The sequence below is a fragment of the Zonotrichia leucophrys genome, chromosome 26 (genome assembly GCF_028769735.1).
Source record: "Zonotrichia leucophrys gambelii isolate GWCS_2022_RI chromosome 26, RI_Zleu_2.0, whole genome shotgun sequence".
Lineage (NCBI taxonomy): Eukaryota > Metazoa > Chordata > Aves > Passeriformes > Passerellidae > Zonotrichia > Zonotrichia leucophrys.
Window position 1 is genome coordinate 3,256,512 of NC_088195.1, and position 13,422 is coordinate 3,269,933.

General features: G+C 58.6%; 1 protein-coding gene across 2 annotated transcripts in view; it reads left to right on the forward strand.

Moving 5' to 3' along the window:
- LOC135458026 (transmembrane and coiled-coil domains protein 2) overlaps nucleotides 1-13,422 on the forward strand; it is a 32,874-nt gene that overhangs the window by 5,904 nt on the left and 13,548 nt on the right. Inside the window, exon 1 of one of the 2 annotated variants that reach the window (XM_064732914.1) lies at nucleotides 12,407-12,596. The exons of the other annotated variant lie outside the window; for it this stretch is intronic. Coding sequence (XP_064588984.1) covers nucleotides 12,591-12,596 — 6 coding nt within the window. The 5' untranslated portion in view covers nucleotides 12,407-12,590. Of the gene's footprint in view, nucleotides 1-12,406; nucleotides 12,597-13,422 lie in introns of those variants that run through there. 2 annotated transcript variants of the gene reach the window in all.

Below are 13,422 nucleotides of genomic sequence, written 5' to 3' on the forward strand. Positions count from 1 at the left end.
ATTTTCTGCTCCAAACTCCTCTCTCTGTGCCCCTGTCCCCGTCCCAGCAGAGTGTCCACAGTGTCCTGGGGGATGGCCTGTCCCTGCAGCCCCAGCCCTGCCTCAAGGGCAGCAGCCCTCGGGACACAGGGCAGGATTCATCCCGCTAAATTTAGCTTCCCCCCGGGTCAGCGGCTATATCGGGGCCAGAGGGATTACAGGGAGCAGGGAGAAATGCAGGGAGCAGGGAGAAACCCAGAGTTCCCAAGCACACAGTCTGGGGTGGCCGTGCCCCGTGGGGACAGAGGGGTTTGGGGTGGCCAGGAGGCCGTGGGGTGGCTCAGGGATGGCAGGGAGGGTTCATGTCCCCTGCCCAGGGAGGGTTCGTGTCCCCTGTGCCCAGGGATGGCAGGGAAGGTTCCTGTCCCCTGTGCCCAGGGATGGCAGGGAAGGTTCCTGTCCCCTCTCCAGGGATGGCAGGGATGGTTCATGTCCCCTGCCCAGGGAGGGTTCGTGTCCCCTGTGCCCAGGGATGGCAGGGAAGGTTCCTGTCCCCTCTCCAGGGATGGCAGGGAGGGTTCCTGTCCCCTGTGCCCAGGGATGGCAGGGAGGGTTCGTGTCCCCTGTGCCCAGGGATGGCAGGGAAGGTTCCTGTCCCCTCTCCAGGGATGGCAGGGAGGGTTCGTGTTCCCTGTGCCCAGGGATGGCAGGGAGGGTTCATGTCCCCTGTGCCCAGGGATGGCAGGGAGGGTTCCTGTCCCCTGCCCAGGAAAGGTTCATGTCCCCTGTGCCCAGGGATGGCAGGGAGGGTTCATGTCCCCTCTCCAGGGATGGCAGGGATGGTTCATGTCCCCTGCCCAGGGAGGGTTCGTGTCCCCTGCCCAGGGATGGCAGGGAGGGTTCATGTCCCCTCTCCAGGGATGGCAGGGATGGTTCATGTCCCCTGCCCAGGGAAGGTTCGTGTCCCCTGTGCCCAGGGATGGCAGGGAAGGTTCCTGTCCCCTCTCCAGGGATGGCAGGGAGGGTTTGTGTCCCCTGTGCCCAGGGATGGCAGGGAAGGTTCCTGTCCCCTCTCCAGGGATGGCAGGGAAGGTTCCTGTCCCCTGTGCCCAGGGATGGCAGGGAGGGTTCGTGTCCCCTGCCCAGGGATAGTTCGTGTCCCCTGTGCCCAGGGATGGCAGGGAAGGTTCCTGTCCCCTCTCCAGGGATGGCAGGGAGGGTTCGTGTCCCCTCTCCAGGGATGGCAGGGAGGGTTCGTGTCCCCTCTCCAGGGATGGCAGGGAAGGTTCGTGTCCCCTCTCCAGGGATGTCAGGGAGGGTTCGTGTCCCCTGTGCCCAGGGATGGCAGGGAGGGTTCGTGTCCCCTGTGCCCAGGGATGGCAGGGAGGGTTCCTGTCCCCTGCCCAGGGATGTCAGGGAAGGTTCCTGTTCCCTGTGCCCAGGGATGGCAGGGAGGGTTCCTGTCCCCTCTCCATGTCCCCTGTGCCCAGGGATGGCAGGGATGGTTCCTGTCCCCTGCCCAGGGAAGGTTCCTGTCCCCTGCCCAGCTCAGCTGCCTTTGGTTCCTGTGGGAGGATGTGGTTTCTCCTTCCTACAGCTCCGGTTTCCTGGGCTCAGCCATCCTCTGGGGTGATGATGATGATGATGATGATGACACAGGGACTGTGTGAGGCTTGGCCCCACATCTAACCCCGGACAGAATTCCCCCAGGCAGGAGCTTTCCCTCCCTTCCTGCCTCAGTTTCCCCATTGCAATGCAGAGCCAGCCCATCCCTGAGTTGGGTGAAGTCTCCTGGATCTCCTCAGGAGGATTTTCTGGCACATCCTCCCCTGTGTCTCAAGGGTTAAAATGCCAGGGAAGGAGGTGAAAAAGGGCAAAAGGAACAGAGGGGGTGGGGTAAAGCTGTCACCCCTGCAACCCCCAACCCTGGGACATCCCTTTGGCACCTGGATCCCAAGGGTGCAGAGACCCTACAAATACCAGAGATTTTGGGGATTTCTGGGAGGTTTTTGGGTTCCTGACCAGGAATTGGTGGTGTGAGAGTCAAGCTGAGCTCCCACTCCCCACCTCCAGCTCTCCACGTGTGGCAGAGGATGAGTCTGAGGCAAGGCTGGATGCTGGGAGCACTGGGGTGCAGAGACCCCACAAATACCAGGGATTTTGGGGAATTTTGGGGATTTTGGAGCATTTTAGGGGGTTTCTGGGTTCCTGACCAGGAATTGGAGCTCCAGGTGAGCTCTCACTCCCCACTTCCACCTCTCTATGTGTGGCAGGAGGATGAGTCTAAGGCAAGGCTGGGAGCACTGGGATGCAGAGACCCCAAAATTACCAGGGATTTTGGGGGGTTTCTGGGTTCCTGACCAGGAATTGGAGCTGCAGGTGAGCTCCCACTCCCCATCTCCAGCTCCCCATGTGTGGCAGGGGAATGAGTCTGAGGCAAGGCTGGGAGCACTGGGGTGCAGAGACCTCCCAATTACCAGGGATTTTGGGGAATTTTGGGGATTTTGGAGCGTTTTAGGGGGGTTTCTGGGTTCCTGACCAGGAACTGGAGCTCCAGGTGAGCTCCCACTCCCCACCTCCAGCTCTTCTCGTGTGGCAGAGGATGAGTCTGAGGCAGGGCTGGGAGCACTGGGGTGCAGAGACTCCAAAATTACCTGGGGATTTGGGAGATTTTTGGGGATTTTGGGGTTTCTGACCAGGAACTGGAGCTCCAGGTGAGCTCCCACTCCTCACCTCCACCTCTCCACGTGTGGCAGGGGATGGGTCTGAGGCAGGGCTGGGAGCACTGGGGTGCAGAGACCCCAAAATTACCAGGGATTTGGGGGGATTTGGGGGATTTTGGAGCGTTTTTGGGGGGTTTCTGGGTTCCTGACCAGGAACTGGAGCTCCAGGTGAGCTCCCACTCCCCACCTCCAGCTCTCCACGTGCGGCAGAGGATGAGTCTGAGGCAAGGCTGGATGCTGGGAGCACTGGGGTGCAGAGACCCCACAAATACCAGGGATTTTGGGGAATTTTGGGGATTTTGGAGCGTTTTGGGGGGTTTCTGGGTTCCTGGCCAGGAATTGGAGCTCCAGGTGAGCTCCCACTCCCCACTTCCACATCTCTATGTGTGGCAGAGGATGAGTCTGAGGCAGGGCTGGGAGCACTGGGGTGCAGAGACCTCCCAATTACCAGGGATTTTTGGGTGGTTTTTGTGTACCTGACCAGGAATTGGAGCTCCAGGTGAGCTCTCACTCCCTATCTCCACCTCCCCACGTGTGGCAGAGGATGAGTCTGAGGCAGGGCTGGATGCTAGGAGCACTGGGGTGCAGAGACCTCCCGATTACCAGGGATTTTGGGGAATTTTGGGGATTTTGGAGCGTTTTGGGGGGTTTCTGGGTTCCTGGCCAGGAACTGGAGCTCCAGGTGAGCTCCCACTCCCCACCTCCAGCTCTTCACATGTGGCAGAGGATGGGTCTGAGGCAGGGCTGGGAGCACTGGGGTGCAGAGACCCCAAAATTACCAGTGGATTTGGGAGATTTTTTGGGGATTTTGGAGCGTTTTGGGGTTCCTGACCAGGAACTGGAGCTCCAGGTGAGCTCTCATTCCCCACCTCCAGCTCTTCACGTGTGGCAGAGGATGAGTCTGAGGCAAGGCTGGTGCTGGGAGCACTGGGGTGCAGAGACCCCACAAATACCAGGGATTTTTGGGTGGTTTTTGTGTTCCTGACCAGGAATTGGAGCTCCAGGTGAGCTCCCACTCCCCACCTCCAGCTCTCCACGTGCGGCAGAGGATGAGTCTGAGGCAGGGCTGGGAGCACTGGGGTGCAGAGACCTCCCAATTACTAGGGGATTTGGGAGATTTTTTGGGGATTTTTGGGGGTTTTTGGGGTTTCTGACCAGGAATTGGAGCTCCAGGTGAGCTCCCACTCCCCATCTCCACCTCTCTATGTGTGGCAGAGGATGGGTCTGAGGCAGGGCTGGGAGCACTGGGGTGCAGAGACCCTACAAATACCAGGGATTTTGGGGGATTTTGGGGATTTTGGAGCGTTTTAGGGGGTTTCTGGGTTCCTGACCAGGAATTGGAGCTCCAGGTGAGCTCTCACTCCCCACTTCCATCTCTCTATGTGTGGCAGGAGGATGAGTGTGAGGCAAGGCTGGGAGCACCAGGATGCAGAGACCTCCCAATTACCAGGGATTTGGGGGAATTTGGGGGATTTTGGAGCGTTTTAGGGGGGTTTCTGGGTTCCTGACCAGGAATTGGAGCTCCAGGTGAGCTCCCACTCCCCATCTCCAGCTCCCCATGTGTGGCAGGAGGATGAGTCTGAGGAAGGGCTGGGAGCACTGGGGTGCAGAGACCCCCAATTACCAGGGATTTTTGGGTGGTTTTTGTGTTCCTGACCAGGAATTGGAGCTCCAGGTGAGTTCTCACTCCCCATCTCCAGCTCCCCACGTGTGGCAGAGGATGAGTCTGAGGCAGGGCTGGATGCTCGGAGCACTGGGGTGCAGAGACCCCACAAATACCAGGGATTTTGGGGATTTTGGAGCGTTTTAGGGGGGTTTCTGGGTTCCTGACCAGGAATTGGAGCTCCAGGTGAGCTCCCACTCCCCACCTCCAGCTCTCCACGTGTGGCAGAGGATGAGTCTGAGGCAAGGCTGGGAGCACTGGGGTGCAGAGGCCCCAAAATTACCAGGGGATTTGGGAGATTTTTTGGGGATTTTGGGGGGTTTTGGGGTTCGTGACCTGGAATTGGAGCTCCAGGTGAGCTCCCACTCCCCACTTCCATCTCTCCACGTGCGGCAGAGGATGAGTCTGAGGCAGGGCTGGGAGCACTGGGGTGCAGAGACCCCACAATTACCAGGGATTTTGGGGAATTTTGGGGATTTTGGAGCGTTTTAGGGGGGTTTCTGGGTTCCTGACCAGGAATTGGAGCTCCAGGTGAGCTCCCACTCCCCACCTCCAGCTCTCCACGTGCGGCAGAGGATGAGTCTGAGGCAGGGCTGGGAGCACTGGGGTGCAGAGACCCCAAAATTACCGGGGGATTTGGGAGATTTTTTGGGGATTTTGGGGTTTCTGACCAGGAACTGGAGCTCCAGGTGAGCTCTCACTCCCCATCTCCAGCTCCCCATGTGTGGCAGGAGGATGAGTCTGAGGAAGGGCTGGGAGCACTGGGGTGCAGAGACCCCAAAATTACCGGGGGATTTGGGAGATTTTTTGGGGATTTTGGGGGGTTTTTGGGGTTCCTGACCAGAAATTGGAGCTGCAGGTGAGCTCTCACTCCCCACCTCCACCTCTCCACGTGTGGCAGAGGATGAGTCTGAGGCAGGGCTGGGAGCACTAGGGTGCAGAGACCCCACAAATACCAGGGATTTTGGGGAATTTTGGGGATTTTGGAGCGTTTTGGGGGGTTTCTGGGTTCCTGACCAGGAATTGGAGCTCCAGGTGAGCTCCCACTCCTCACCTCCAGCTCTCCACGTGTGGCAGAGGATGGGTCTGAGGCAAGGCTGGGAGCACTGGGGTGCAGAGACCTCCCAATTACCAGGGATTTTTGGGTGGTTTTTGTGTTCCTGACCAGGAATTGGAGCTCCAGGTGAGCTCTCACTCCCCACCTCCACCTCTCTATGTGTGGCAGGGGAATGAGTCTGAGGCAAGGCTGGTGCTGGGAGCACTGGGGTGCAGAGACCCCACAAATACCAGGGATTTTGGGGATTTTGGAGCGTTTTAGGGGGGTTTCTGGGTTCCTGACCAGGAACTGGAGCTCCAGGTGAGCTCCCACTCCCCACCTCCAGCTCTCCACGTGCAGCAGAGGATGAGTCTGAGGCAGGGCTGGATGCTGGGAGCTCCTTCCCGCACTCCCGTTGGGATGAGCGCTCCGGAGCGAGCAGATAATAGCTGGAAAGACAAAGACACCCGAGATTGCTGCTTAATTAATTCAGGAGGAGAAGAATATCAGACTCTGCTACTGATTCACCCCTCGTGAAGGAGACATCGTGTTCCTCCTCAGCCTGGCTGACATATGGCTGTTGATTGCAGCCCACCAGCAGCTCCCGCTCCCGGCAGGATCCCGGGGGATTTGGGGGTGGTGCAGGGCAGGATTTGGGGTGCAGGGCACGATTTGGGGTGCAGGGTTTGTGATCTCTTCAGCTCACCCCTGCTGCTCTGGGCTGGCAGCAGGATTTGGCTCCAGGCTCCTGTTTGTGGCTCCTCACCTGGCTTGGGGTTGTGCTTTGGTCTCTTTCTGCTTCTCCCTCAAATTCTCTATTCAGAAGCTCCCAAAAATCTCCCCCTGACTGCAGAAAACCTGTGGTTTGGTCTCCCTGTGTTTCTCCCTCAAATTCTCAGTGCAGAAGCTCCCCAAAATCCCCCCCTGGCTGCACAAACCCTGTGGCTCTTTGCCTGTTTCCCCCTCAAATCCTCCATGCAGAAGCTCCAAAAATCCCCCCCTGCTGCACAAACCCTGTGGCCTGGTCTCTCCGTGTTTCCCCCTCAAATCCTCCGTACAAAGCTCCCAAAAAATCCCTCCTGGCTGCACAAACCCTGTGGCACAGCCTTTGCCTGTTTCCCCCTCAAATTCTCTGTGCAGAAGCTCCCCAAAAATTCCCCCCTGGCTGCACAAACCCTGTGGCCTGGTCTCTGCCTGTTTCTCCCTCAAATTCTCTGTGCAGAAGCTCCCAAAAATCCCCCCCTGCTGCACAAACCCTGTGGCTCGGCCTTTGCCTGTTTCCCCCTCAAATTCTCAGTGCAGAAGCTCCCCAAAAAATCCCTCCTGGCTGCACAAACCCTGTGGCCTGGTCTCTCCTTGTTTCCCCCTCAAATCCTCCATACAAAGCTCCCAAAAAATTCCCCCCTGGCTGCACAAACCCTGTGGCCTGGTCTCTCCATGTTTCCCCCTCAAATCCTCCATACAAAGCTCCCAAAAAATCCCTCCTGGCTGCACAAACCCTGTGGCACAGCCTTCCCCTGTTTCCCCCTCAAATTCTCTGTGCAGAAGCTCCAAAAAATCCCCCCCTGGCTGCACAAACCCTGCTGGAGGTTCTGAGCTGCTGGGTGGGTTAATGCTGTGTCAGGGTCACTCCCTCCAGGGAAAACAACAGCAGGAATTTTTCCAAATATTCTCCAAGCGTGGGCAGGGCCCTGAATGGCTTCGGCACTGAATTTGTCCCTTCAGAGCTGTCCCAGGGCACCCATGGGGACTTCAGCACTGAATTGTCCCTCAGAGCTGTCCCTACAAGCCTGGGACAGAAGGGACAGGCCCAGCGTGGAGGATTTGGTGAACAATTAGGAAATGCCAAGTTCTGCATGGCATGGATGGGCACAGAGACCCAGGAGCTTCCCAAGGGAGAATCCCTGGATCTTTCCATGTGTAAAACAGCTTTTCTCAAGTGCCCTGAGCCCTGTGGGATGGTGGCAGTGTCCCAGCTGTGATGGGGACAGGGAGCAGTGGTGGCTGTTTGTTTGTTGTTTGGTTTGTTCCCTTTGGGACGTGCCCAGTAGTGCTTGGAAATGCTGTTTGTTCACCTGGCACTCTTGGAGGATTGGGATCTGAGCCCAGGGCACCCATGGGGGCTGCTCACCGAATTGTCCCTTCAGAGTTGGCCCTACAAGCCTGGGACAGAAGGGACAGGCCCAGCGTGGAGGATTTGCTGAACAATTAGGAAATGCCAGGTTCTGCATGGCATGGATGGGCACAGAGACCCAGGGGCTTCCCAAGGGAGAATCCTGTGATCTTTCCATGTGTAAAACAGCTTTTCTCAAGTGCCCTGAGCCCTGTGGGATGGTGGCAGTGTCCCAGCTGTGATGGGGACAGGGAGCAGTGGTGGCTGTTTGTTTGTTTGCTGGTTTGTTTGTTTGTTTGTTGTTTGGTTTGTTCCCTTTGGGACGTGCCCAGCAGTGCTTGGAAATGCTGTTTGTTCACCTGGCACTCTTGGAGGATTGGGATCTGAGCCCAGGGCACCCATGGGGGCTGCTCACCGAATTGTCCCTTCAGAGCTGGCCCTACAAGCCTGGGACAGAAGGGACAGGCCCAGCTTGGAGGATGTGGTGTGAAATTAGGAAATGCCAGGTTCTGCATGGCATGGATGGGCACAGAGACCCAAGGGAGAATCCCTGGATCTTTCCATGTGTAAAACAGCTTTTCTCAAGTGCCCTGAGCCTTGTGGGATGGTGGCAGTGTCCCAGCTGTGAGCAGTGGTGGCTGTTCATTTGTTTGTTTGTTTATTTGTTTGTTTTTTTGGTTTGTTCCCTTTGGGAAATGCTTGGCAGTGCTGTTTGTTCTCCTGGCACTCTCGGAGGTTTGGGATTGCACCCCAGCCTGTTCCTGCTCCTCCTTGGGGCCTCCTCTGCCCCTCAGGCTCCTCGGCCATGGGGAGGGAGAGGATCCAGCTCTGCCCTCCCAAACCCTGCCCTGGCCAAGGACACTGCCCCTCGATCCTCTGCTGGGTGGCTTTGCAATGATTTGTTAACCCTGGACCCTTCAGCAGCTGCAGTTTTGGGTTTTTACAATGATTTGTTAACCCTGAGCCCTTCAGCAGCTGCAGTTTTGATTTTTGCAGTGATTTGTTAACCCTGGGCCCTTCAGCAGCTGCAATTTTATTGTTTGCAATGATTTGTTAACCCTGGATGGTTCAGCAGCTGCAATTTTATTGTTTGCAATGATTTGTTAACCCTGGGCCCTTCAGCATCTATGATTTTGGTTTTTACAACGATTTGTTAACCCTGGGCCGTTCAGCATCTATGATTTTGGTTTTTACAATGATTTGTTAACCCTGGGCCATTCAGAGCGAGGCTTTTTGTTGTTTGCAGTGATTTGTTTCCCTTTCCCTCATGCTGGGGAGCTGGGAGCAGGTGTTCTCCAGGGAATCCAGCACCTCAGGACCTCAGTAAGTCCCAAAATTGCTCTCCAGGGCTCCTTGCAGCAACCTGCCCACACTGGCTCTTCCTGAACATCCCAACCTTTATCAGGTTCTCACTCCAAACCCAAACTCCAAACTCCAAACATCCCAACCTTTATCAAGTCCTCACTCCAAACCCAAACTCCAAACATCCCAACCTTTATCAGGTCTTCACTCCAAACCCAAACTCCAAACATCCCAACCTTTATCAGGTCTTCACTCCAAACCCAAACTCCAAACATCCCAACCTTTATCAAATCTTCACTCCAAACCCAAACTCCAAACTCCAAACATCCCAACCTTTATCAAATCTTCACTCCAAACTCCAAACATCCCAACCTTTATCAAATCTTCACTCCAAACCCAAACTCCAAACATCCCAACCTTTATCAGGTCTTCACTCCAAACCCAAACTCCAAACATCCCAACCTTTATCAAGTCTTCACTCCAAACCCAAACTCCAAACATCCCAACCTTTATCAAGTCCTCACTCCAAACCCAAACTCCAAACATCCCAACCTTATCAAGTATTCTCTCCAAACCCAAACTCCAAACATCCCAACCTTTGTGAAGTCCGCACTCCGAACCCAAACTCCAAACATCCCAACCTTTATCAAATCTTCACTCCAAACCCAAACTCCAAACATCCCAACCTCTATCAGGTTCTCACTCCAAACCCAAACTCCAAACATCCCAACCTTTATCAAGGCCTCCCCAAATTCCTGCTGCTCCATCTTTCCAGGAACGGGGTCTGTGAGCTGGCAGGGGCTGTGGGGACACCGTGGCTCCCCCTCAGATGGGTGAACCCCTCACTTCCCAGCCCCAAAAACCACATTGGGGAAGCAGCAGGGCTCCAGGGCCAGCCCCAGCAGCTTCAGGAGGGAACTGGCCAGCAGGGAGGTGCTTTCCACCGGGGGCTGTGCAGCTGCTGCTCCTCGTGCCCTGCTGAGACAGCACAAGAGCCACGGGAAGTGGTGGGGAGTGACCTCTGCCTGCTGGGCTGAAAGCAGAAGTGATGCTGTGGCAGAAACCAGGATGGAGCTGACCAGCCTTGGTCACACCAGGGGCACCCACGGGGCTGGGCCAGGCTGTGAGCCGCCCGTTTTTATGGGATCATGACCGAAAAGTGCCATTTTCTGCTCCAAACTCCTCTCTCCATGTCCCTGTCCTGGGGAGGAACCTCCATCCCCCCCTGGCACCCAGGGATGGGCCAGGAGCCCACCTGGGAGGAGAGGAGCCCTGGGTGATACCAGTGCCATCCCCACGGTGGCACCGTCCGTCCTTGGGGGCAGCTCTGCGGTGTCACCAACCAGCCCCGGGGGCAGCTCTGCAGTGTCACCATCCATGCCCGGTGCCATCCCCACGGTGTCACTGCCCAGCCCTGGTGCCATCCCCACGGTGGCACCGTCCATCCTTGGGGGCAGCTCTGCGGTGTCACCAACCAGCCCTGGGGGCAGCTCTGGTGTCACCTCACCTCCTCGGTGCCATCCCCACGGTGTCACCTCCCCGCCACAGGGGCAGCTCTGTGGTGTCACCATCCATGCCCGGTGCCATCCCCCCGGTGTCACTGCCCAGCCCTGGTGCCATTCCCACACTGTCACCATCCATCCCCGGGGGCAGCTCTGCAGTGTGACCGGGAGCAGCCCTGTGGTGTCACCTCCCAGCCCCGGTGCCATCCCCACGGTGGCACCATCTATCCTTGGGGGCAGCTCTGCGGTGTCACCAACCAGCCCCGAGGGCAGCTCTGCGGTGTCACCTCACCTCCTCGGTGCCATCCCCACAGTGTCACCTCCCGCCACAGGGACAGCTCTGCAGTGTCACCTCACCTCCTCGGTGCCATCCCCACAGTGTCACCTCCCCTCCCTGGGGTAGTTCTGCAGTGTCACCTCCCAGCCCCGGTGCCATCCCCACGGTGGCACCATCCATCCTTGGGGGCAGCTCAGCAGTGTCACCATCCATGCCCGGTGCCATCCCCACGGTGTCACTGCCCAGCCCCACACTGTCACCGTCCATCCCCGGGGGCAGCTCTGCAGTGTCACCTCCCGGCCCCAGAGGCAGCTCTGTGTCACCAGGGGCAGCTCTGCAGTGTCACCTCCCTTCCCTGGTACCCTCCCCACGGTGCCACCTCCCCTCCCTGGGGTAGCTGTGCAGTGTCACTGTCCGTCCCCGGTGCCATCCCCACGGTGTCACCTCCCTGCCACAGGGCAGCTCTGCAGTGTCCCCTCCCAGCCCCGGTGCCATCCCCACAGTGGCACCATCCGTCCTTGGGGGCAGTTCTGCAGTGTCACCATCCATCCCCGGTGCCATCCCCACGGTGTCACCTCCCCTCCCTGGGGTAGCTGTGCAGTGTCACTGTCCATCCCCGGTGCCATCCCCACGGTGTCACCTCCCGGTCCCTGGGGCAGCTCTGCGGTGTCACCTCCCGGCTCCGTGTGACACTCTCGGGGATCTCTGCCCCGTCCTGGCCCTGCCCTGGCACGGCTGAGCGTGGCACGGTAGGCACGGCTGGGTTTGGGTGCAATTTCCAGGGAATCTGCATTTCCCTGGGTGCAATTTCCAGGGAATCCGCGTTTCCCCGTGCCCGTGGGCATGGATGGGAGCTGGGGTGGAAGGGGACGAGGATTTTGGTGCCGTTGTGTTCTCCCTGTGGCAGAACGAGGTCAGTGCCACCCCCACTCTCCTGGGGTGACAGGGACAGACCCAGATCCTGGTTTAGGACACCTCCTGGTGCTGGCACGTGTGCCTCATTCCCGGTTTTTAACTCGGGCTCGAGTGCTTCATTCCCGGTTTTTAACTCGGGCTCGAGTGCTTCATTCCCGGTTTTTAACTCGGGCTCGAGTGCCTCATTCCCGGTTTTTAACTCAGGCTCCTTGCTCAATTTCAGTCTTATTTTTTCCCGACTGTTTCCACTCGCATTTTTCCTTTCTGGACGCCTCCCCCCTCCTTTCCCCGGCTCTTGTGTCCCTCTCGGTGTCACAGCCGATGCCAGGAGCCCGTCCCGACCTCCTGCGTCAGGGCACGGCAGCGTATGGGGCTGGAGGCGTGTGAATATCCCGGCACGGGGATACGGGGGGGGTTTGGCGTTCCAGCCCCGAGAGCTCGGGCAGGCTGAGCGCTGTAAACAGCTCGGGCAGATTTCCTGAGTCGGCAATCCCGGCGGAGCGAGCGCCTCCCCGTCCCTGAGCTCCGGGAACAGCGGGGAGCGCTCCGGGAATCGCGGAGAGAGCTCCGGGAACGCTCCGGGAACCGCGGGGAGCGCTCCGGGAACGGTACCGGGAGAGCTCCAGGAACCGCGGGGAGCGCTCCGGGAACGGTACCGGGAGAGCTCTGGGAACCGCGGGGAGCGCTCCGGGAACGGTACCGGGAACGGTACCGGGAGAGCTCCAGGAACAGCACCGGGAACCGCGGGGAGCGCTCCGGGAGCGGCACCGGGAACGTGGGGAGCGCTCGGAGAACGACACCGGGAACGCTCCGGGAACCGCGGGGAGCGCTCGGGGAACGGCACCGAGAGAGCTCCAGGAACCGCGGGGAGCGCTCCGGGGACAGCACCGGGAACCGTGGGGATGCGGGGCCAGCCCTAACGGGGTCTACGAGCGGTTTCTCCTCCTCCTCCCTCCCCGCTGCTCCGCAAACCCTCGCTGCCCCCCGCTGCTGCCTTCCCCTGCCATGGCAGCGCTGCCAGCCTTGGGGACACCGCGGGGACACGCCAACTAGCCCCGGGGCAGCCCAGCCCTGCCCGCCATGGAGGTAGGTCCTGGCAGATTTTGGGGTTCGGGTAAAACGATGGGCAGAGAGAGACCCACGGGGGGTTTTGGTGCCGCCGTTCCTCGGGGAATGAGAGCAGAGAGTGAAACCCCCCCAGCGCCATCAGTGCCGGGTGGGGAACTGCTGCAGCTGGAAGGCTGAACGTTAATCCCTGCATTATGTAAGGAAAATTATTGTCAGGCTGCTGGGGAAGGAGTGCAGGGAGCTGCTGGCAGCCCGTGGTGCCCATCCAGGGGTGGCACAGGGTGGGCACAGGGCGCTGCCAGCCCCGGGCGCTGCTGGAGGGAGGGTGGGGATGGTGACTCAGGGCTCCTGCTGCTATTTTCAACACCTGGGCTGGCTCTGGTGGGAATAACAGCTCAGCTCGGCAAGGTACAGGGCTGGGAGCCTGTGTGGGGACAGGGACAGGACACTCAGGGTGTCCCCAGTGACACTGGGCAGGGACCCTAGTGGGGACGGGGACAGGACGCTCGTGGTGTCCCCATTGACAGTGACCGGCTCAGGGGATTGCTGTGCAGGAAAAGTGCTCTGAGAAACAAAATAACTACCCCAAAATCCCCCTCCCCATGTCTGCCTGGATTTGGCAAAGCTTGTTCTGGTTTTTTCCCTGCTGGAAGGTGCTCATGGTTCCTTCCATGTCCTTTCCCTGCTGGAAGGTGCTCATGGTCCCCATGTCTCATGTGGGGACAGGGACAGGACACTCAGAGTGTCCCCAGTGACACTGGGCAGGGACCCTAGTGGGGACGGGGACAGGACGCTCTTGGTGTCCCCATTGACAGTGACCGGCTCAGGGGATGCTGTGCTGGAA